At 42.2% G+C, this 22,604-nt stretch overlaps 1 protein-coding gene across 7 annotated transcripts in view; it reads right to left on the reverse strand.

Moving 5' to 3' along the window:
- The window catches only part of ADCYAP1R1 (ADCYAP receptor type I), a 98,806-nt gene that overhangs the window by 39,255 nt on the left and 36,947 nt on the right, over positions 1 to 22,604 (reverse strand). For all 7 annotated transcript variants that reach the window (XR_005559576.1, XM_039366770.1, XM_039366771.1 and 4 more), the window contains exon 3: positions 4,696 to 4,801. Coding sequence is in view for 6 of the 7 variants with exons in the window: in XM_039366770.1 (XP_039222704.1) it covers positions 4,696 to 4,801 (106 nt within the window). In the remaining variant the exon portion in view is untranslated. The remainder of the gene's footprint in view (positions 1 to 4,695; positions 4,802 to 22,604) is intronic.

Here is a 22,604-nt window from a genome sequence, read left to right on the forward strand (position 1 = left end):
CTATTCTATTCTATTCCATTCCATATTCTATTCTATTCTATTCTATTCTATTCTATTCTATTCTATTCTATTCTATTCTATTTCCATTCCATATTTCACTTCTCCTATCCTATCCTATCCTATCCTATCCTATCCTATCCTATCCTATCCTATCCTATCCTATCCTATCCTATCCTATATTCTGTATTTTCTTTTCTATTCTTTTTTGCAGTGCTCATTAAGTGGATCACTATGGCTGTTAAGTGAATCCACATTATTAAACAAATGCTGTGGTTGTTAGGCTAAGCAGTGATTCTCCATCATAGGATTTTAAGGAAAACTGGATGTAAACGTCGGTTCTTGGTAGAAACATCACAAAATACGGTCATGTGACTCTGGGGCAGGGTAAAGAGCCGTGAACTGCAGTCATGTGGCAGGAAGGGCAACTGTTAGAATTTTGAATCTGGGTCATAAGTATTGACCCCTCCCCCTCACTAGGTCCATATGTCAATACTCTGAAAAGTCATTAAATGACCGAATTGTAAGTTGAGGACCACCCACTTCCTTTCATTTTCTGGAATGTTCCTGGCGGCCTTGCTCCTAAGGATATTTAATCTGGATGTTTTTACTTGTGTTTTTATTGTTTTTTTTAAAAACTTTTTTTAGTATTTTTAATTGTAATACAGATTTTGGAGTTGTAAGGTGTGTGGAGTCGTAGAAATTGAATGAATGAATCAATGCAGGGACTCCTTGACTTACGACAACAATTGACCCCAAAATTTCTGTTGCTAAACGAGACATTGGTTGTGAGTTTTGCCCCATTTTACAATCTCCACTGCCATTGTTATTAAGCAAATCACTTCAGTTGTTAAGTGAATCTGGTTTCCCCATTGACTTTGCTTGTCGAAAGGTCGCAAAACAGGGGCACAAAAAGGTCATAAAATGGGGAAAAACTGACTTAACAAATGTCTCGCTTAGTAACATAAAACCTGGGCCCTATTGTGGACAAATGTCAAGGACTATGTGTAAAATAGAATACTTCAGGTGCTTGGGAATTAATTCAAGTTCTAAGAATAGTCCAAATATCACTAATATATGTACATATGGGGTTCGAAGCAAAGCTGTATTTTTTTTTCAAACGTAATGCTGTAAGACTGAATAATTCTATTTTTTTCAGCTGTTTTGACAATTCTATTAAAGCTCCTAACAGTTTAATAACTATGGGGGAACAATTTGCTGGTTTATTCCCTACTCTCTCAATTTGGGAGGTTAAATCTTGATATTTCACAATTTTTTCCAAGTTCCTTTTCAGCTATTCTACTTTACTGTCAGTTGGTATTGTCTTTATCTGTAAGTAATCTGTTTTTCTTCAATTACCGGGATGTCCAGCATGTTGTGCACTGGAGGTTAGCCTGTCTGAATTCAGAGGTCCCACGATATTTTATATGGTTGTTTTAAATCGCTTTTCTCCTTTTTTGGAAAAGACGGCAGAATTCTATTTAAGAACTCTTAAGGTTGAGAAGATGGTGGAGTGGGGATGGTTGAGAAGGAAGAAAGGGAAGGAGAAGAGGAAGGATGGAGGGAAGGGGCAGTAAGGGAAAGGGAACAGGAAGGGAAGGGAAGGGAAAGGGAAGGGACAGGAAGGGAAGGGAAGGAGGAAAGGAAGGGGAAGGGGAAGGGGAAGCGGGAAGGGGAAGGGGGAAGGGAAGGAGGAAGGGAAGAGGAAGGGGGAAGGGAAGGAGGAAGGGAAGGGGAAGGGGAAGAGGAAGGGAAGGAGGAAGGGAAGGGGAAGGGGGAAGGGAAGTAGGAAAGGAAGGGGAAGGGAAGAGGAAGGGGGAAGGGAAGGAGGAAGGGAAGAGGAAGGGGAAGGGAAGGAGGAAGGGAAGGGGAAGGGGAAGAGGAAGGGAAGGAGGAAGGGAAGGGGAAGGGGGAAGGGAAGGGAAGTAGGAAAGGAAGGGGAAGGGAAGGGGGAAGGGAAGGAGGAAGGGAAGAGGAAGGGGAAGGGAAGGAGGAAGGGAAGGGGAAGGGGAAGAGGAAGGGAAGGAAGAAGGGAAGGGAAGTAGGAAAGGAAGGGGAAAGGAAGAGGAAGGGGGAAGGGAAGGAGGAAGGGAAGGAGGAAAGGGAAGGGGAAGGGAAGAGGGAAGGGGGAGGAGGAAGGGAAGGAGGAAGGGAAGAGGGAAGGGATGGAAAGGAAGAAGGGAAGGGACAAGAAGGGACAGGAAGGTAAGGAGTTAACAGAGGAAGGGGAGAGGAATTGTCCTACCCATTTTGTCCTAGTCACCAAAAATACAGCTGGAGCCAGAGGAAAGAATGGTAAAAACAATGTTACAGGAAGGAAGGAAGGAAGGAAGGAAGGAAGGAAGGAAGGAAGGAAGGAAGGAAGGAAGGAAGGGAAGGGAAGGGATGAAGGAGACAACAGCTTACACAATAGTTTGAATACATGGTGACCCTATTTCAGTGTAAGCCTCTTCCTGCTTTCTTAGTTCTTCTTTTCTGTTTGCCAGTGGTTGTCGGAAGGCCTTACCTTTTTGTTGGATGAAATAAAGTGATTTTTTTTTTTTAAAGAGAGAAAAGAGACCCTTCCACATTTTTCCAATTCTGACACCAAGAGGGCATGAGACAAAACGTCCCTCTCAGCCCCACTGCACACATCCACAACTCCCAAAGGACATTTTTTCTGCTGCTTTTCCCAAATTCCTCTTTTCTTTCCACAAAACAATATTGTCGATGAGCAAAAACACAACGGCGGGAATTCTCCTGCTGCCAATAGAGCCGAACGAGCGTTGCAGCCATTAGAAGCAAATGAGCGAAACAGCCGGGACTGATGTGCAGGGTGTTTGTGTGTGGAAATTAGGGCCAGTTTTTGCCAAGTTGGGGGGGGGGGAGAGAGACAATTTCACAGATGTGAATTTTGGAAAATGTTGCCTGCTCCATGGTGACAGGGTCTAAGACAGCTGTGCCTTGCTCGGGAGTAAATGGGCATTTGGGATGTTCGTGTAATGCAATGGTTCTCAACCTTTTTAATGCCGCGACCCCTAACCGGTCGTAAGTCGAGGACTACTCAACTGGTCGTAAGTCGAGGACTACTCAACTGGTGCAGCACCGTTTGCAGAATGGGACTTTTGGCGGGCTCAGCAGGGCAGAGATAGCCTGGCCAATTCCTATTAGCTTTGGAAAGCCAATAGAATTAGACTCTATTCAAGGGAGTCTATTCAATTGGCTTTCAAAAGCCAATAGAATAAAAGGGAGTAGCACAGCTAAGGAAAAGGGGGGGGAAATGGCGGATTGCGTTGTTTGGCAACCCCCGTGAAATGGTCGTTCGACCCCAAATGGGGTCCCGACCCACAGGTGGAGAACCACTGGTGTAATGCCTCAATCCAGGGTTTGCCAGATGCAACAGCAAGATCTTATTTCAACAGAAGAGAAGATTTATAACTCAGGGTTTAACTGTGGGGTGCTTGGTGGTCTCGGAACATGGTGCTCTGCTTGCAGATGTTTCATGACCCAGCTAGGTAACAATGTCAGTGCTAGGAGGGAATGGGGACTGGGAGGAGGAGGAGGAGGAGGAGGCTGTGGGGTCCTTGGTGATCTCTGAACTTGGTTGTTTCTTTGCAGACGTTTCATGACCCAACTAGGGAACTTCATCATTGCTAGAAGGGAGTGGGATTTGTGGAGAAGAGGAGGAGGAGGAGGAGGAAGAGGAAGAAGAGGAGGAGGAAGGGGGGGGAAGAGGAGGAGGACTGTGGGGTCCTTGGTGTTCTCTGAGCTTGTTTTAATGCAGGCGTTTCATGACCCAACTAGGGAACATCATCAGTGCTAGGAGCGAATGGGGTTTGCCGAGAGGAGGAGGAGGAGGAGGAGGAGGAGGAGGAGGAGGAAGAAGAAGAAATGGGGTCCTTGCTGATCTTTGAACTTGATTGTTTTATGACCGGACCAGACAACAATATCCTCAGTTCCAAAAGGAAATGCTATTTGCACTAATTTTATATATAGGTGAGGAACTCAAGTTATGGCCACCACTGACCCGAAAATTTCCCGTGCTAAGCTGTATTCCATGTGACTCGCTTAACAATTGCAGTGCTTCAGCAGGAGGTTGGACTAGATCCCCTCCAAGGTCCCTCCTAACTGTGTTGTTCTGTTTTGATTAACAATCCAGCTCAACTCTCTTAACAGCCACCAGGCTTTAGCAAAGGAAATTAATTGTGTTCTTAATAAGTCTGGAACTACCTTATAAAGAATTATTAGCTTCAGTGCTGACTTAACCGCAGTTCATTTTGTTTGAAGTTACAACACCACTGAAAAAAGTGACAATCGCTTTTCACACTTACAACCGTTGCAGCGTCCCTGTGATCACATGATCCTAATTCAGTCGCTTGGCAACTGACTCGTACTTATGATGGTTGCAGTGTCCCGGGGGTCACGCGATCCCCTTTTGTGACCAACTGACCAGCAAAATCAATGGGGAAGCCAGATTCACTTAACGACCGTGGTATTAACTTAACAACTTCAGGGGTTCACTTAACAACTGTGGTAGAGAGGTTGCAAAACGAGGCAAAAATTACTTTTGCCTAGCAACATAAATGTTGTGCTCCATGGTGATCTCCCGTATTATTTTTCTTATGGATTTTGTGATCTGGCAGGATTTTACTGATTTTACTGAATTTGAGATCTGGAAGGAAAGGAAACTGGTCATTTGTGACGGGTTCCAGCACGTACCTGGGGTTGATCCATTGACGGTCATAGTAGCCGTCAGTTTCTGGATGGTGTCTAAACACGCTTCTTGTTCCTTCTTGATGAAACAGTTTGAATGCATGGATGCAGCCTGTGGGAAAGCACAGAAGAGGCCCACGGTGAGAACGCCAGGCTGCATGGCAATGGGAAGGAATGGAGGATCAATGGCTGATTAGCTATCTACACACCTGTCTGTTTCTGTTAATCCATCTACCCCCCTCTCTCCCTCCCTCCCTCCCTCCCTCCATCCATCCATCCATCCATCCATCCATCCATCCATCTATCTATCTACTATCTATCTATCTTCTATCTATCTATCTATCTATCTATCTATCTATCTATCTATCTATCTACTATCTATCTATCTATCTATCTATCTATCTACTATATCTATCATCTACCTATTTCTCGATTTAACCTCTCTCTCTCTCTCTCTCTATTTCTCTATCTATCTCTCTATTTAACTTATTTCTCTATCTATTTCTTGATCTATCTATCTATTTAATGATCTATCTATCTATTCATCCATCTATTTATTTATTTATTTATTTATTTACAAATATTTATATGCCGCCCAATCCCAAAGGACTCAGGGCGGCGTACAAAATTAAAAACAGTCGTAAAACAATAAAACAATCCAATAAAATAATCCAGTCATACCTACTTATCATCTATCTATTTATATATCATTTTCTTTCTCTCCATCTCTCTCTCTCTCTCTCTTTTTCTCTTTCTGTCTCTCCATTTCTCCATTTTATCTTATCTATCATCTCTATCTATCCATCTATCTCTACCTACCTATCATCTATTTATATATCATTTTCTTTCTCTCTTTCATCATCTACCATTTATCTATGTATCTGCAGTATACCTTATCCACATCTATCTATCTATCTATCTATCTATCTATCTATCTATCTATCTATCATCTATATATCTATATATCATCTATATTTATCATCCATCCATCCATCTTTATCTTCTCTCCCTCCCTTCCTTCCTTTTTCTCTCCTTCCATATTTCTCTCTCTCCCTACCTGCTTCTTTATTTCCTTGCTTCCTTGCTTCCTTCCTTCATCTATCTATCTGTCTGTCTGTCTGTCTGTCTGTCTCTTTCTGTCCGTCCGTCCATCCGTCTGTCCATCCGTCCATCCATACCTATCTATCTATCTATCTATCTATCTATCTATCTATCTATCTATCTATCTATCTATCTATCTATCTATCATCTTACATTATGTTATAAAGTGAGCATTTATAGTTACAATGGCGTTGAAAAGAATGGATCCTCACATAACCAAAACGTGGGGAGCCAGTGGGCATGGGATGGGAAGGAGAGTGCTGCAGTATCCCTTCAGTTGGTCATAAGTGTGAACAACCAGGGAGCAGTGGTGGGATTCAAATCGGTGAACAGCCGGTTCTCTGTGTGGATGCTGCTTCCGGAAGTCCATTCTGGGTCTGGGCAACAAAAAATTAACTACGGGTTCTGCCGAAATGGTGCGAACCGTCTGAGTCCCACCACTGCCATGGAGGCATTTGTCTATGGAGATTCTCCATCATCCAGGTCATAGTTATCCCAAAGATGCTTTTCCAGGAGGCCTCTGGACTTTCTTGTTTTTCTTTGAAGACATTTCACTTCTCATCCAAGCAGTTTCTTCAGCTTCACCATCCAGTCAGAGCTGAAGAAGCTTCTTGGAGGAGAAGCGAAACATCTTCAAACGAAAACAAAATAGTTCAGTTGTCTCCTGGAAAAGCATCTTTGGGGCTACTATGGAGGGACTAAAGCACCATAACTCCAAAACAGGAGGCTTTTGGGGGTGGGGGAGTCTGTTGCAACTTTGAATGGTCACCTAAGCGAACGGTCATAAGTCCAGGACTAGCTGTAGTAACCCTAATGAGCTGATTCCATAAAGAGTACGGCTGCTACATTCCCTTCTGCATGGCATCCCCGAATGAAATGCACGTCTGCAGGTAAACCGCTAAAGAAATGCGGACGTTGCAGGCAGCGTTTTAAATCTTCCTCGATTGCTCTCCCTGCCGAGTTGGCACACCACTGTTTCTATTTTCCAACACAACCCTTTTGTGGCATTCACAATGATTCTACAAGAGGTTCTGATTTGACTCGAGATGCCTTCAGCGAGTGTGTTGATTGCTTCCAGCACCGAATCAAGAATCCGTCACAATTTCCTCCCAAGACAACAGAGTACAAGATGATAGCTAGCGCAGGGCGAGGAGTGTCGAGAAGATGCAAATCAAAGCAATGTCTGGAATCAAATTCTTTGGGGTGCCTGGGAAATACAGCTAGTCCTCGGCTTATAACGCTTCATTTAGTGACCGTTCAAAGTAACAATGCCACTGAAAAAGGGGACTTAGGAACGTTTTTCACTCAGGTGACCCAGTTGCAGCATCTCCATGATTCACGTGATCAAAATTCAAACAGTTGACAGCTGACTCATTTTTATGACCGTCGCAGTGTCCCTGGCTCACGTAATCCTCTTTTGACTTCTGACAAAGCAAAGTCAATGGGGGAAGCCCAGATTCGCTTAATGATCGTATCACTAACTTAACAACTGCAGTGATTTGCTTAACGACCATAGCAAGAATGGTCGTAAAATGGAGCAAAACTCATTTAACAAATATCTCACTTAACAACATACATTTCAGCTCAGTTGCAGTTGTAAGTTGAGGACTACCTATATGGAATTAGCAATTTTTTTGGTTTGGCAGTGACAGTTAAGAGTGTCTTAACTTGGTGACTTTAAGATAAGTGGACTTCAACTCCCAGAATTCCCCAGCCCACAAGCTTAAGGACGGCATGATTCACTTAACAACTGAGGGGATTCTTGCATTTATGACGGCTGCAGCATCCCAGGTCACATGACCCCTGATTTGTAACCTTCCCAGCCAGCATTTAACAAGCAAAGTCAATGGGTTTAAGATGGGTGGACTTCAACTCCCAGAATTCCCCAGTCACCATGGTACCCCTAATCCTCTAAACTACATAGTTTAGAGATCTTTAGGGGACAAAGTTTTCTTGTCTTGTGAATTAATTCAGCTTCTTTAGTTGTGAGTTCTCTTTAATATAGAGATTCTCAACTTGAATGGCTTTAAGATGGGTGCAACTCCCAGAATTCCTCTGCCAGCATGGCACCCTATACCAGGAGTAGGCATCCTGGGCTCTTTTATGACTCGTGGACTTCAACTCCCAGAATTCCTGAGCCAGCATGGCTCAGCTTAGAAACCTCTCCCTTTCCCCTCAGCTTGGCTGGCTCAGGAATTCTGGGAGTTGAAGTCCACGAGTCATAAAAGAGCCAAGGTGGCCTACCCCTGGCTTATATGCTAGGAAGATCTTTAGCATGCAAAGATTTTTCTCTCTCTCTGGTAGATTAATTCAGCTTTAGGTGTTTCTCAACCTTGGCAACTTTAAGATGGGTGGACTTCACACTTATGACCGTTGTAGCATCCCCATAGTCACGGGATCAAAATTCAGACGCATGGCAACTGATTTGCATTTATGAGGGGTTGCAGTGTCCTGGGATCACATGATCCTCTTTTGCGACCTTCCGGAAAGCAAAGTCAATGCCAGATTCACTTAGCAACCATGTTACTAACTTAAGAACTACTGCGTTTCACTTCACAACTTTGAGACAAGAAAGGTCGCAAAATAGAGCAAAATTCACTTAACAAATGTCTCACTTAGCAACCAATATTTTGGTTCAATTGTGGTCGTACATCAGGAGTGTCAAACTGCCAGCCCGCTGGCTGGTTTCATCATACCGGAGCTGCGCCCACCCCATTGCCGGCAATGTTGAAAAAGCTCCGATACATCATGCGACGTCATGTGACATCGCGAGTTTGACATGTCTGTCGTACATCAAGGACTACGTGTACACAGATGATATATGATAGATAATAGAGAGAGAGAGAGCTGTAAGTAGATAGAGAGAGCGAGAGAGAGAGCTAATAGATAGATAGATAGATAGATAGATAGATAGATAGATAGATAGATAGATAGATGATGATAGATAGATAGATAGACACACGCAGATGATATATGATAGATAGATAGATTTGTAGATAAAAGATAGATAGATAGATAGATAGATATAGAGATAGATAGATATAGAGAAATAGAGAGATAAAGAGAAAAAATAGCTTGAGAGAGTGAAAGAGAGATAGCAGAGAAAGAGATAAAATGGATGGATAGATGAGAGAAAAAGAGAGAAAGAGAAAGACAGAGGGATGGGTAGATAATAAGAGAGAGGATAAAGAGATAGATAAATAGACAGATCGATAGACAGACAGAGAAAGAGAGAGAGAAAGAGAGGTATTTTGCTGTCATTTTGTAGGTATGCCCTTGTATAGACAGAAAAATGACAATAAAAGGTATCTTAACCTTAATCTTTTAGCAATTTCCTCCCTATTATTTTCTCTCAAGAGATTAAAGGTGAGATTCTGTTTGAATTTTTTTTTTAAAAAAAAAAATGGTGTTCTGTATTTTAACTTTTTTTGAATAAAATAAAAATAGTTTTTTTTTAAAAAAAAGGAAATCACAATTCTTTGCATTGCACTGATGAAATTCTTCCAGTTTTCTAAATAACATTTATCCAAGAAAAAACAACAACACCCGAAACTATTCTTAGTGGACCTAAATTGGCTTTATTTTATTTTCCCCTGTGATTGTAAATATGGATATTTCCTTTTCAGAGGGTGTGTCTGGAAGCTTGGAATGAAATTCAAAAAGGAAAAGCAGTCTAGAAATTTATCCAAAATCACTGCCAAAATCCACCCAAGGAGAAAGCTTCAATTGATTGGGTAATTAAATTAAAACTCTCCTTCCCTTTGGCTTTAAAAAATCTTCAGTTTAGCCTCTGGCACAATGTCAGAGTTCCTCCTAATTCTCTCCTCAGAGGTCATTTAAGAGTAAGAAGATTTCAAAACAAAATCAGTTACTGCACAGTGGATGGACTGGACAACTGGACAAAATTGGACTTGCTTTAAAGACAATGGTGTTTTTATTACAGATCTTCAAAACAAGAACAAGAGGGGAAAAAATGGACGCCAGAAAGATATGGCAAAGCTAAAATCCTACCATCCGTATACAGGTCATCCTCGATTTACAACAGTTCATTTAGTGACCGTTCAAAGTTACGACACTAGGAAAAAATAATTAATGACCGTTTTTCACACTTACAACGGTTGCAGCATCCCCATGGTCACGTGATCAAAATTCAGATAAAGGGGTACCTTGGAGGTCATCTAGTCCAACCCCCTGCTCAGCCAGGAAACCCTATACCATTTCAGACAAAGGGCTGTCCAGTCTCTTCTTTAAAAACTTCCAGTGTTGGAGGACGGAAGGAGGGAGGGAGGGAGGAAGGAAGGAAGGAAGGAAGGAAGGAAGGAAGGAAGGAAGGAAGGAAGGAAGGAAGGAAGGAAGGAAGGAAGGAAGGAAGGAAGGAAGAATAACAATAACAGATGGAAGGTACCTTGGGGGTCATCTAGTCCAACCCCCTGCTCAGGCAGGAAACCCTATACCAGGGGTAAGCAACCTTGGCTCTTTTATGACTTGTGACTTCAATTCCCAGAATTCCTGAGCCGGCATGGCTCAGCTTGGAAACTATCCCTTTCCCCTCAGCATGGCTGGCTCAGGAATTCTGGGAGTTGAAGTCCACCAGTCATAAAAGAGCCAAGGTGGCCTACCTCTGGCCTAAGCCTAGGCCGCTTTATGACTTATGGACTTCAACTCCTAGAATTCTTGTGCCATCATGGCTCAGCTTGGAAGCCTCTCCCTTTCCCCTCAGCCAAGGTGGCCTACCCCTGCCCTATACCATTTCAGACAAGTGGTTGTCCAGTCTCTTCTTAAAAACATCCAGACACTTGCAACAACTGACTTGTATTTATGACAGCTGCAGTGTCCCAAGGTCATGTGATCCCCTTTTGAGACCTTCTGATAAGCAAAATCAACCAGGAAACCAGATTCACTTAACAACCAGGTTACTAAATTAACAAGGGCAGTGATTATCTAGCAACTAGGCCACAATGATCATAGAATAGGGTGACAGAGAATACGGGTGAGGGATCTCCAGAAAGTAACAAAGCTGTAAGAGGAAACAGCTAGCCTGATCGCAGAAGGACCTACAACTCCATGGACCCAGAGCACAGACCACAGGAGAAAGGGTTTTAGAGTGAGGAGTGGAAACATTTGAGCTGCAAAATAGCTGCAAGAGGAAGTTGCTAGCTTAGCCACAGCAGAGGGGCACACAAATTGTGGCAAGTGCCTGATATTCCGAAAAATAGATGGTTTTTCTAAGAAGTAAGAAGTAGTAGTAAGCAAAGCGCATGCTTAAAATATTAATTGGCACGTCTTGCATATATAACCCGCTAATTATAATGCGCGTGTGACAATTAACCAATGGAATAGCTTGCCTCCAGAAATCGTGGGTGCTCCATCACTGGAGGTTTTTAAGAAGAGACTGGACAGTCACCTGTCTGAGATGGTACAGGTTCTCCTGCTTGAGCAGGGGGCTGGACTAGAAGACCTCCAAGGTCCCTTCCAGCTCTATTTTCTAGGTTTAGGGAGGGTCTCAGGAAACGCATAGGAGGTAGACGGAGAGAGTGTAACCTCATAGTACTTCAGCCAATGGGGAACGAGGAGGGATGAGTGGCCAGTGTAGGGGATGGATAAAGATGTTGATTTGAGATGATGAACAAGCTATGATAGCTTCTTCCCATTTATTGCAATAAACAAAATGGAAAGATCTTCACTGTGTCTTGGCTGGCTGTTGGTCAGGCAAATTTGCCACTGGTTGAGAAGGAAAGCAGTCGACAGAATACCACAGAGGCAAAAGTCCCTTAACAACTCTCTCACTCAGCAACAGAAAATTTGGGCTCAGTTGTGGTCGTATAGTGAGGACTACCTGTAATTATTGAAAGTCTCTTGTCTAAAATGAAGCCGGTCATGTATTTCACCTTCTCGACAAAATCCGAACTGTCAATCAGTAATCCTTTCACAAAGAAATGGGAATAAATCAAAACTGTCCTGAAAAGAGTCCCTGACTTACGACTACAACTGGGACCAACATTGATGTTGCTAAGTGAGAAATTTGTTAAAGTGAGTTTTGCCCCATTTTATGACCTTTCTTGCCGCAGTTGTTAAGTGAATCACTGCAGTTGTTAAGTGAGTAACATGGTCGCTAAGTGAATCTGGCTTCCCCAGTGACTTTGCTTTGCAAAAGAGGATCACACATCCCAGGACCCTTCAACTGTCATAAGTACATGCCAGTTGACAAGCATCGGAATTTTGATCATGTGACCATAGGGTCCCTTGCAATGGTTATAAGTGTGAAAAACAGTCATAGATCACTTTTTCCAGTGCCTATGTCAATGCTGCTAACACCAGATGTTTTTGCTTTGACAACAGTTAAAGATGCAACTATTTTCTTCTTATGTTTTACTTTTAAAGTTAGATGATGCTGGGATGGGGAGGAATATGCATGAGAATTTAGATAGACATAACAATACTGGACCTAGTGTGAGAACCAAGGTTAATGAAATAAGAGATGATAAGAATTGCCTGGGCTGGAGAACTGGAGGGAAAGCCTGCATTTCAAGCTAATTGGAGAATGTGATTTATGACGGTTAATTGGAGGAGGGAATTGTGCTTTGATACTATGTGCTCAGGAGAGGGGAATCCAGTTTTTGCCTTTGACTGTGTTAGTGCCGATGCTATGCTTCTCAAATAAAGATTCTTTAAGGTAAACAATGCCTCGAAGTTCTTTGAAGAGTTTCATCTGTTGGAACCATGACAGCCTACCTGTATTGGAGGAGATGTATGGAAAAATGGATATACGCATGTGATCCTCCCACAAAAGAATGGAAATAAGCAAAATTGTCGGGGAAAGATTTAGTCTGCAGTCTCTGAGATTGGAGAAGACCAGCCCAATGAATTCCACTTAAAAAAAAAAAAAAAGACGGTGCTTTGGGACAAAATGTAATTTTAGACATGCAAGATTGATATGGGCCTTGCAATCGCTAATGCAAAATTTCGAACAATATGCAATCCGCTAAAGTCTGACCTCAAAGCCTTCTTTGAAAAGATCCACCCGTTTTTGAGCAATCTGCCACTTCTTGCGCAAGTTGCTTTGGACTTATGCAAGGCTCAAATTCTCAACAGCTTTCAGCAAAATTCTGCCTCTTTATTTAACCCTGGCAGTTGCTGTCATATTTCTGGATAATCTATGTTAGGTTGTGTTAAGCAGATTCTCCCTGTCAGCATGCTATAAAGTAGCACAAACAGCAGTTAGCACTGAACGATGGCTGGGGAATCCTTCAGAGTAACAGAATAACAGAGTTGGGAGGGGCCTTGGAGGTCATCTAGCCCAACCCCCTGCTCAAGCAGGAGACTTTATACTATTTCAGACAAATGTCCAATCTCTTCTTAAAAATGTCCAATGTTGGAGCACCCACAACTTCTGTTCCACTGATTCATTGTTCTCACCGTTAGGAAATTTCTCCTTAGTTTTATAAAGTAAAGCAATAATAACTCTTTGGAAGGATTTCTTGACTGTAAGTTGAATTAATAATTTTAGATGGATAGTTTTAGAGTGGGGACATTGGTGCTTATCTGAGCTTGATGGTTTTCTTGCAGATGTTTTATGACCATACTTGGTAATGAATGCAGTGTCCCTGGGGTTTTTTGTGACCTTTTGACAAGGGAAGTTAGATTCACTTAACAACCGTGTGACTAATTTAACAACTGCAGTGATTCACTTAACAACTGTGGCAAGGAAAGTCATAAACAAGGGCAAAACTCACTTTCACTTAGCAACAGAAATGTTGGGGCCAATGGTGGACATAATTCGAGGATCACCTGCATTCTGTATTCTAAAAGTTTCTCTAAAAGAAGGGAAATATTAAGAGTGTCTGATCCCTCATTAAACAAATCACAGTGAGCGAACTGTTGGAAAAATGTAGAACTAAGGAGAAATTTCCTGACAGGGAGAACAATTAACCAGTAGAATGACTTGCCACCAGAAGTGGTGGGTGCTCCATCACTGGAGGTTTTTAAGAAGAGATTGGACAGCCATTTGTCTGAAATAGTATAAAGTCTCCTGCCTGAGCAGGGGGTTGGACTAGATGACCTTCAAGGTTCCTTCCAACTTCATCATTATTATTATTATTACCGATCATCGCACAGTCAGCCAGATGTTCAGACTGGATTTGGCATTTTGTCTACCTATCGAGTCCTTACCCAGGACCTGGGATAGGCAGATGTGGATGTTTGATGGTATTACAGATATCGTCGCAGGATGGAAGCAGTTCCTAATAAGGCCGCCTTTTGCAATTGACTAATAGCGAATTTGTCAATGCCAATGGTGTTCAAGTGGTGCTCCAGTTGTTTTGGGATTGCACCCAAGGAGCCTATGACTATTGGTACTACCCTTGCTTGCTTTTGCCACAGTCTTTCTATTTCTATTTGTAGGTCTTTGTATTTTGTTATCTTCTCCAGTTCTTTCTCTTCTATTCTGCTATCTCCAGGCACTGCCCCATCCACTATCCAGACTTTTTTGTCTTTCTTATCGACAATTGTTAAGTCTGGGGTGTTATGTTGCAGGTGCTCGTCTGTTTGACTATTATTATTATTATTATTATTATTATTATTATTATTATTATTATTACCATCATCATCATCATCATCATCATCATCATCCTCTACCTAAATTCCTGTGCATAAGCATGATTAACAATACATCAGTTTAAGGGACCTCCACACATGAAAGTTTGATCTTTCGGACCTGACAATCCACTATTTTATCTGACTTTAATTAACTCCTTGCTTTAGATTCAAATCCATTTGCAGCCGGCTTCTCTTTTTAATTAGCCTGAGTACCGGAAGGATGCAAAGACAGTTCAGGCCAGAGGGATGGAGAAGGATTTGGAAACGTGGGTGTTCAGAGAGCAAATTCCAAATATAGCTGGCAAATGGGAAATTGGCAACAGATGCTTCTCTGGCCTGTTAACTGGCCGAGTGTTAGGAAATGAGCAGATATAAGGGAGAAGAGTGGGATAGAAATCTTGCTCTCCCACTTTCTAAATAATCCTATTTGTGTTTTTGCTAGCTAAGGATTCAGTTAGCCAGCCTGCCGAATAGGTAGCAAAATTCCAGTAGATTCCTTAGGACAGCTCCATCACTGGATGCTTTTAAGAAAAGATTGAACAGCCATTTGCCTGAAAAGATATAGGGTTTCCTACCTGAGCCAGGGGTTGGGCTAGAAGACCTCCAAAGTCCCTTCCAATTCTGCTGTTCTGCTATTCTGTTATTCTGCTGTACTGCTATTCTGCTATTCTGTTATTGTGCTACTCTCTTATTCTGCTATTCTGTTATTCTGCTGTACTGCTGTTCTGTTATTCTGTTATTTTTCTATTTTGTTATTCTGCTATTCTGTTATTCTGCTGTACTGCTATTCTGCTATTATGTTATTCTGCTATTATGCTATGCTGTTATTCTGCTATTTTGTTATTGTGCTATTTTGTTATTGTGCTATTCTGTTATTCTGCTATTCTACTATTCTGTTATTCTGCTATTCTGTTATTCTTTTTGTGGGTGTTCCATCACTGGAGATTTTTAAGAAGAGACTGGACAGCCATTTATCCAGAATGGTATGGGGGCTTCTGCTAGAATAGAGGGTTGGACTAGATGACCTCCAAGATCTCTCTCATTATTCTGTTATTCCTCTCAGCCAAGAGCTGCATTTGAAATGGCATCGGGACCTTTTCCTCCATGGTGAAAGTTGGACTTTAAAAAATCAAAACAGGAAGAAAACTGACTCGTTTGAGCCGCAGAGCTGGAGAAGTCTCCTGCGTGTTCCTGGGACAGCAAAGGTAACTAACAAGCAAGTAGTGGAGAGCATAACACTAGATGTGTCCCTGGAAGCCAAAATTACAAAACTGCGACTCACTTACTTTGGCCGTGACATGCAGGAGAATTCATGAGAGAAAGCAATGATGTTGGGAAAAGTCGATGGAAAAAGAAAACCAGGTTGCCAAAGAACACAATGGCTGGACATTGTCAAAGCTGACACCAGCCACAACATAGCAAAATAACAGAGTTGGAAGGGATCTTAGAGGTCTTCTAGTCCAACCCCCTGGAGCAGCATTCAGGCGCTGGGCAACTGACTCATATTTATGATGGCTGCAGTGTCCCAGGGTCTTGTGATCTCCTTCTCATGACCAAAGTCAATGGAGAAGCCAGATTCACTTAACAACTGTGTGACTAACTTAATAAGTACAGTGATTCACTTAACAACTGTGACAGGAAAGGTCGTCAAATGGGGCAAAATTCACTTAGCAATATCTGTTGCTTTTTGTCCTCAGGTGCTTTGGAGAACAGCTTGATTCCCTCTTCTTTGTGGCCACCCCTCAAATACTAAAAGACTGTCATCCCCTAGTCCAGGGATAGGCAACCTTGGCTTTTTTATGACTCATGGACTTCAACTCCCAGAATTCCTGAGCCAGCATGCTGAGGGGAAAGGGAGAGTTTCCAAGCTGAGCCATGCTGGCTCAGGAATTCTGGGAGTTGAAGTCCACAAGTCATAAAGCGGCCTAGGCCTAGGCCAGAGGTAGGCCACCTTGGCTCTTTTATGACTCGTGGACTTCAACTCCCAGAATTCCTGAGCCAGCCATGCTGAGGAGAAATAGAGAGAGTTTCCAAGCTGAGACATGCTGGCTCAGGAATTCTGGGAGTTGAAGTCCACAAGTCATAAAAGAGCCAAGGTGGCCTACTCCTATGCCTAATCCTTCTTTCCATTAAACTAGACATACCCAATTCCAGCAATTGTTCTTTATATGTTTAACCTCCAGCCCCGTAAGCATCTTTGTAGCTGTAGTTGAAAGCTTACTGAGAAAGTGATTTACACACAGATGCTAAACTACTACCCTGTTTTATGCTAGGTAATCTCTCTGGTCTGCCCTGTTCCTTGCCACCCTTTTATTATCATCCAAAACTCTGTTCGCAGCTTCTTTGGCGATGTAGTTATCACCAACAAGAAATAACTGTTTATTACCACGACTGTCAATTTTGACAAGCTACAAAGATTATAGCAAAGTAAAGTACCCTACAGATATGAGGTGAGGGGCTCATATGAGTAGGAAAGAGGGGCTGCCCCAAAGAAGAGGGAGTCAAGCTATTCCCCAAAGCACCTGAAGGCAGGACGAGAAGCAACAGATGGAAACTAATCAAGGAGGGAAGCAATCTGGAATTAAGGAGAAATTTCCTGACAGTGAGGACAATTAATCAGTGGGACGAATTGCCTCTAGAAATTGTGAATGCTCCAATACTGGAAGTTTTTAAGAAGAGATTGGACAGCCATTTCACCTGAATGATATAAGGACTCCTGCCTGAGCGGGGGGGGGGGGGGTTGGACTAGAAGATCTCTAAGGTCCCTTCCAATTCTGTACTCTGTTAATCACATTTGAAACATAATGGATATGGAATAAAGTCTTTCATAGACTAGTGTCATTTGAATCATTGGTGGTGTAATATGCATCCTGACTAACTTTACATCTATAGGTAGGCCTCAACTTAAGGTAGGCCCAAAATTTCTGTTGCTAAGTGAGACAGTGCTTAAGTTAGTTTTGCCCCATTTTACAACTTTTCTTTGTACAGCTGTTAAGCGAATCACTGCAGTTAGTAACACGGTTGTTAAGTGAATCTGGCTTCCCCCATTGACTTTGCTTGTGAGAAGGTCGCAAAAGTGGATCATGTGACCCCGGGATACAGCAACCGTCATAAATATGAATCAGTTGCCGAGGATCCGAATTTTGATCATGTGACCATGGGGCTGCTGTAACGGTTGTAAATGTGAAAAAAAATCATAAGTCACATTTTTAGCACCATTGTAACTTTGAACAGTCACTAAATAAACATTATGGTGGTTGCAGTGTCTCGGGGTAATGTGATCCCTCTTGTGACCTTCTGAGAAGCAAAGTCAATGGGGAAGCCAGATTCACTTAGCAACCGTGTGACTCACTTAACGATCTCAGCGATTCATTTAACAACTGCCTGAGCAGGGGATTGGACTAGATGACCTTTCAACTTTATTATTATTATTATTGTTATTGTTGTTATTATTATCATTAAGTGTGGCAAGGAAAGTTGTAAAACTGGGCAAAACTTATTTAACAAATTTCTCACCTAGCAATATAAATTTTGGGCTCAGTTGTGGTTGTAAGATGAGGACTACCTGTAGTTTGCAAATGGCTGGCATCTTCATCCCTTCCTACAGTTCATTTATAAATGTGGTTCGTTGTGAGCTACGAAATTATGTACAGACAGCGTCTATCACATATGGTAAAGTGCCTAGGTAATAATTAGTGCTGAAATGGGAAGGAGGTTCAGCAAGGATCCATAGAGATCAAGTGGGATACCCAATTAAAAGGTACTATAATATCTCTAAAAGCCAGTTTGGTCTAGTGCAGGGGTAGGCAATCTCGGCTCTTTTAGGACTCATGGACTTCAGCTCCCAGAATTCCTGAGTCAGAATAGCTGACTGGGAGTTGAAGTCCATGAGTCCTAAAAGAGCCAAGGTTGCCTATCCCTGGTTTAGTGGAAAAGATGCTGATCTCAGAACCAGGAGATGGTAAGTTCTAGTCCTCCCTTAGGACACGAAAGCCGCCTGGCTGACCTTGGACCAATCAGTAGGAAACTGTGAGTTCTAGTCCTGTCTTAAGCACGAAAGAAGGCTGGATAACCTTGGGCCAATCAACAGGAGACGGTGAGTTCTAGTCCCACCTTAGGCAGGAAAGCAGGCTGTGTAACCTTGGGCCAATCACCAGGAGACAGTGAGTTCTAGTCCCACCTTAGGCTTAGGCATTAAAGCTGTCTGGGTGACTTTGGGCCAATCACCAGGAGATGGTAAGTTCTAGTCTCACCTTAGGCAGGAAAGCAGGCTCAGTAACCTTGGGCCAAATACCAGGAGACAGTGAGTTCTAGTCCCACCTTAGGTAGAATGCTGACTGGATGACTTTGAGCCAATCACCAGGAGACTAGTCCTGGTGAATTCTAGTCCTACCTTAGGCACGAAAGTTGGATGGGTAACTTTGGGCCAAACACCAGGAGACAGGGAGTTCTAGCCCTGCGTGAAAGCCGACTGAGTATCATTGGGCCAGTTCCTCTCTCTCTCGGCCCATCCCACCTCACAGGGTTGTTATTGTGAGGAAAAAAAGGGGGGAAAGGAGTATTATTATGTTCACCACCTTGCCTTATTTATAATGAATAATAGAGATAGAATAAAGACTAAATAAGTAACCCTTCTTAAATCCTCATTTCCTGTTCTTCTGAATGGGGCTTCGTTGGAGGCAGATGGTTTGGAAAACTCAAGAGTGTGAGGGAATGGGGGCTTTCCTTTTTTGGGGGGGGCATTTTTTTTAAAAAAAAATACTTTAGATAGCTGGGAAGGCAACGGCAGCCCAGCCACCAAATCTGTTTCAAATCACCGAATTCTGTTAAATGTCAGCAGCATTCGGGTTATTTTAAACGGAGGACAACAGAGCCCTTGGAAGACACCCAAAGTTTATTTTCTTTTACAGAAGCCCAGTGTTTTGTGGAGGAAGTGGAGATGGTGGAGATCTTCTCTGTGGGCCAGGAAAACACTGGTGAAATTAAGCAGGCAGAAAATTGCTCATTTGGATGGCAACAGAGGCTATGAGTAACCGGCCTATTTTACAATCTTGCCCCCCCCCCTTGTGTGTGCATATGTGTGTGTGAGTTTGTATGTCTGTCAATTTCTCTATTTCTCTCACTATTATCTTCATTCTATCTCTCCCCATCTCTCCTCATTTGTCTGTCTGTCTGTCTGTCCATCCTTCCATCCATTCCTCCATCCTCCAATCCACTTATCTATTATTCTCTCTCTGTTTCTGTCTTTCTCTCTGCCTGGGTTCTCTATTCATTCTACCTCTGTTCCAACTATCTATCATCCATCCATCTATCTTTTTTCTTTTCCTTCCTTCCTTCCTTCCTTTCCTTCCTTCCTTCTTTCCTTCCTTCCTTCCTCTTTTTCTCTCTTCTTTTCCTTCCTTCCTCCCTCCCTCCCTCTTTTTCTCTTTCTTTTCCTTCCTTTCTTCCTTCCTCTTTTTCTCTCTTTCTTTTCCTTCCTTCCTTCATCCCTTCCTTGCTTGCTTCCTTCTTTCCTTCCCCCTCCTTCCTTTCCTTCCTTCTTACCCACCTTTCTATTTTTCTATCTTTCTATCTATAGCTAGCTATCCATCCATCTCTCTCTATACACACACACACACACACACACACACACACACACACACACACACACACACACATATATATATATATATATATATATATATATATATATATATATATACATACACACACACACATGTATAACATTCATCTCCTCCACAACCCCTTTATCCTTATTTCCTTCCATAGTAAAATGAAAAGAAATAGTAAAATGAAAAGAAAAAGGAGATGAGGGTCAATACTATGGAAGGAAATAAGGATAAAGAGGTTGTGGAGGAGATGAATGTTAGTAATGGAATGGTGGGAGGAATGATCCGGAAGAACGATAGAAGGAAGCGCAAGGAGACTAATAAAGAAACATCTGGAACACTAATTAACCAGCCAGGACCAGTGACGCGGTCCATGAGCCGGGTGCAAATGTCAGCCAAACCCATTTAAGTCATCATTGTTTACTGGCTCCTTAGCCCTGATGATGTTTGGAGTTTCCAAATGAAAGCTTGGCAGCTTTTAGTAAAGTATATTTTTATATTTATATACTCCTGGTGTTCGTATTTTATTTGTACCATAGTAATATATATATATATATATATATATATATATATATATATATATATATATATATACACACACACACACACACACACACACACACACACACACACACACACACACAAATATATAGGTGGCAGCGTGCTCCAGGGGTGAAAAAGAGTGAGGCCCCTTTAAGGAAAAGGTGGAAGAGAGACAGGATCAGAAAAAGCAAAGGTTGTGGTGCAGGAACACAAGCTAAATTGAAAGCTGATCCACACAGAGTGCCTTTTTCATCTGTCCTGTTTGCCAACGTTCACTCCCTAGAGACTAAAATGGACGATCTGAAGCTTAAGCTGGCCACGAACAGGGAGGCAAGAGAACTGTTGTGCTACAATCCCGACAGAGACATGGTTAAAGTCATCTGTTCCAGACAATGCTCTCAGTAGGATGGGCTTTTCAACATTTCGGCTGGACAGGAGCAGCAATTTGAGTGGAAAATCCTGTGGTAGGGGTGCAGGTATTTATATTAAGGAGAGGTGGGTGGCGTAGCAATGCTAAGGTAAGTCTCCAGTCAGTGCTCTCCTGATGCCGAGTGCTTGGCTGTGAAATGCAGACCCTTTTATTTGCCAAGAGAATTCACTGTCATCCTAATCATAGCTGCGTATATCCCCTCCAGGGCCAGCGAGAACGAAGTCCCTTTATCGCACCATCAGAAACTTGCAAACTATCCACCCAGAGGGGGTTTTCATTGTGGCAGGGGATTTCAATCAGGCTGACTTCAATCAGACTGACTCCCTAATTTCCATCAGTACATGGATTTGGCTACTAGAGGTGTGAATTCTCTGGATTCAGTTTACTCTGAGAAAGCATTTAAAGCTGCCCCTCACCTACATTTTGGCTCCTCAGAGCATCTCTCTGTGAAGCTTATGCCAGCATATAAGCCTTCGTTAGTTAGCCTTCGTTAGAGAGGGACCAATTAGAAAACAAGTGTGGCCTGCAGGAGTTATAGAAGCTCCACAAGGCTGTTTTGGGCACACAAACTGGAACATATTTGAAGAGGCTGCGACAAATGGACAGCATACTGATGTGAACGAGGATGCTTCTACTGTGTCTGCTTAAATCCAAAGATGTGTGGAGGATGTCAGTGTTCTTAAGTCTATTATCACGAGAGCAAATGAGAAACCTTGGATGTCCCAGGCCATGCTGAAGGTGAGAAACATCCACTTTCAAATCAGGTGATGTGGCAGCACTTAGAATAGCAAGAGCTGATCTAAGGCGCTCTATAAAATCAGGAAACTGGGCTTATAATCAGAAAGTGCAGAAAGTGGAAAAGTATTCAGGTAATTACTGATTATAAGGCTGACTATTCTGTTCTGTTCTATTCTATTCTATTCTATTCTATTCTATTCTATTCTATTCTATTCCTTATTCTATTCTATTCTATTCTATTCTATTCTATTCTATTCTATTCTATTCTATTCTTATTTCCTATTCTATTCTATTCTATTCTATTCTATTCTATTCTATTCTTTCTATTCTGTTCTGTTCTGTTCTATTCTATTCTGTTCTGTTCTGTTCTGTTCTATTCTATTCTGTTCTGTTCTATTCTATTCTATTCTATTCTACCCTACTCCATTCCATTCCATTCTATAGTTTCTATTCTATTCTATTCTATTCTATTCTATTCTATTCTATTCTATTCTATTCTATTCTATTCTATTCTATTCTATTCTATTCCATTCTATTCTAAATTATCTCCCCATCCATCCTCATCTATCTGCCTGTCCATCCATCCGTCCATCTGTCCATCTATCCCTCCAGTACAGTGGTTCTCAACCTTTTTAATGCTGCGACCCCCAACTGGTCGTAAGTCGAGGACTACTCAACCTCTCGTAAGTTGAGGATTACTCAACTGGTGCAGCACCGTTTGCAGAATGGGACTTTTGGCGGGCTCAGCAGGGCAGAGACAGCCTGGACAATTCCTATTGGCTTTTGAAAGCCAATAGAATTAGACTCTATTCAAAAGAGTCTATTCTATTGGCTTTCAAAAGCCAATAGAATAAAAGGGAGTAGCACAGCTAAGGAAAAGGGGAAAAAAATGGTGGACT

Source organism: Crotalus tigris, unplaced genomic scaffold (assembly GCF_016545835.1).
Source record: "Crotalus tigris isolate CLP2741 ecotype Arizona unplaced genomic scaffold, ASM1654583v1 scf7180000020352.946698, whole genome shotgun sequence".
Lineage (NCBI taxonomy): Eukaryota > Metazoa > Chordata > Lepidosauria > Squamata > Viperidae > Crotalus > Crotalus tigris.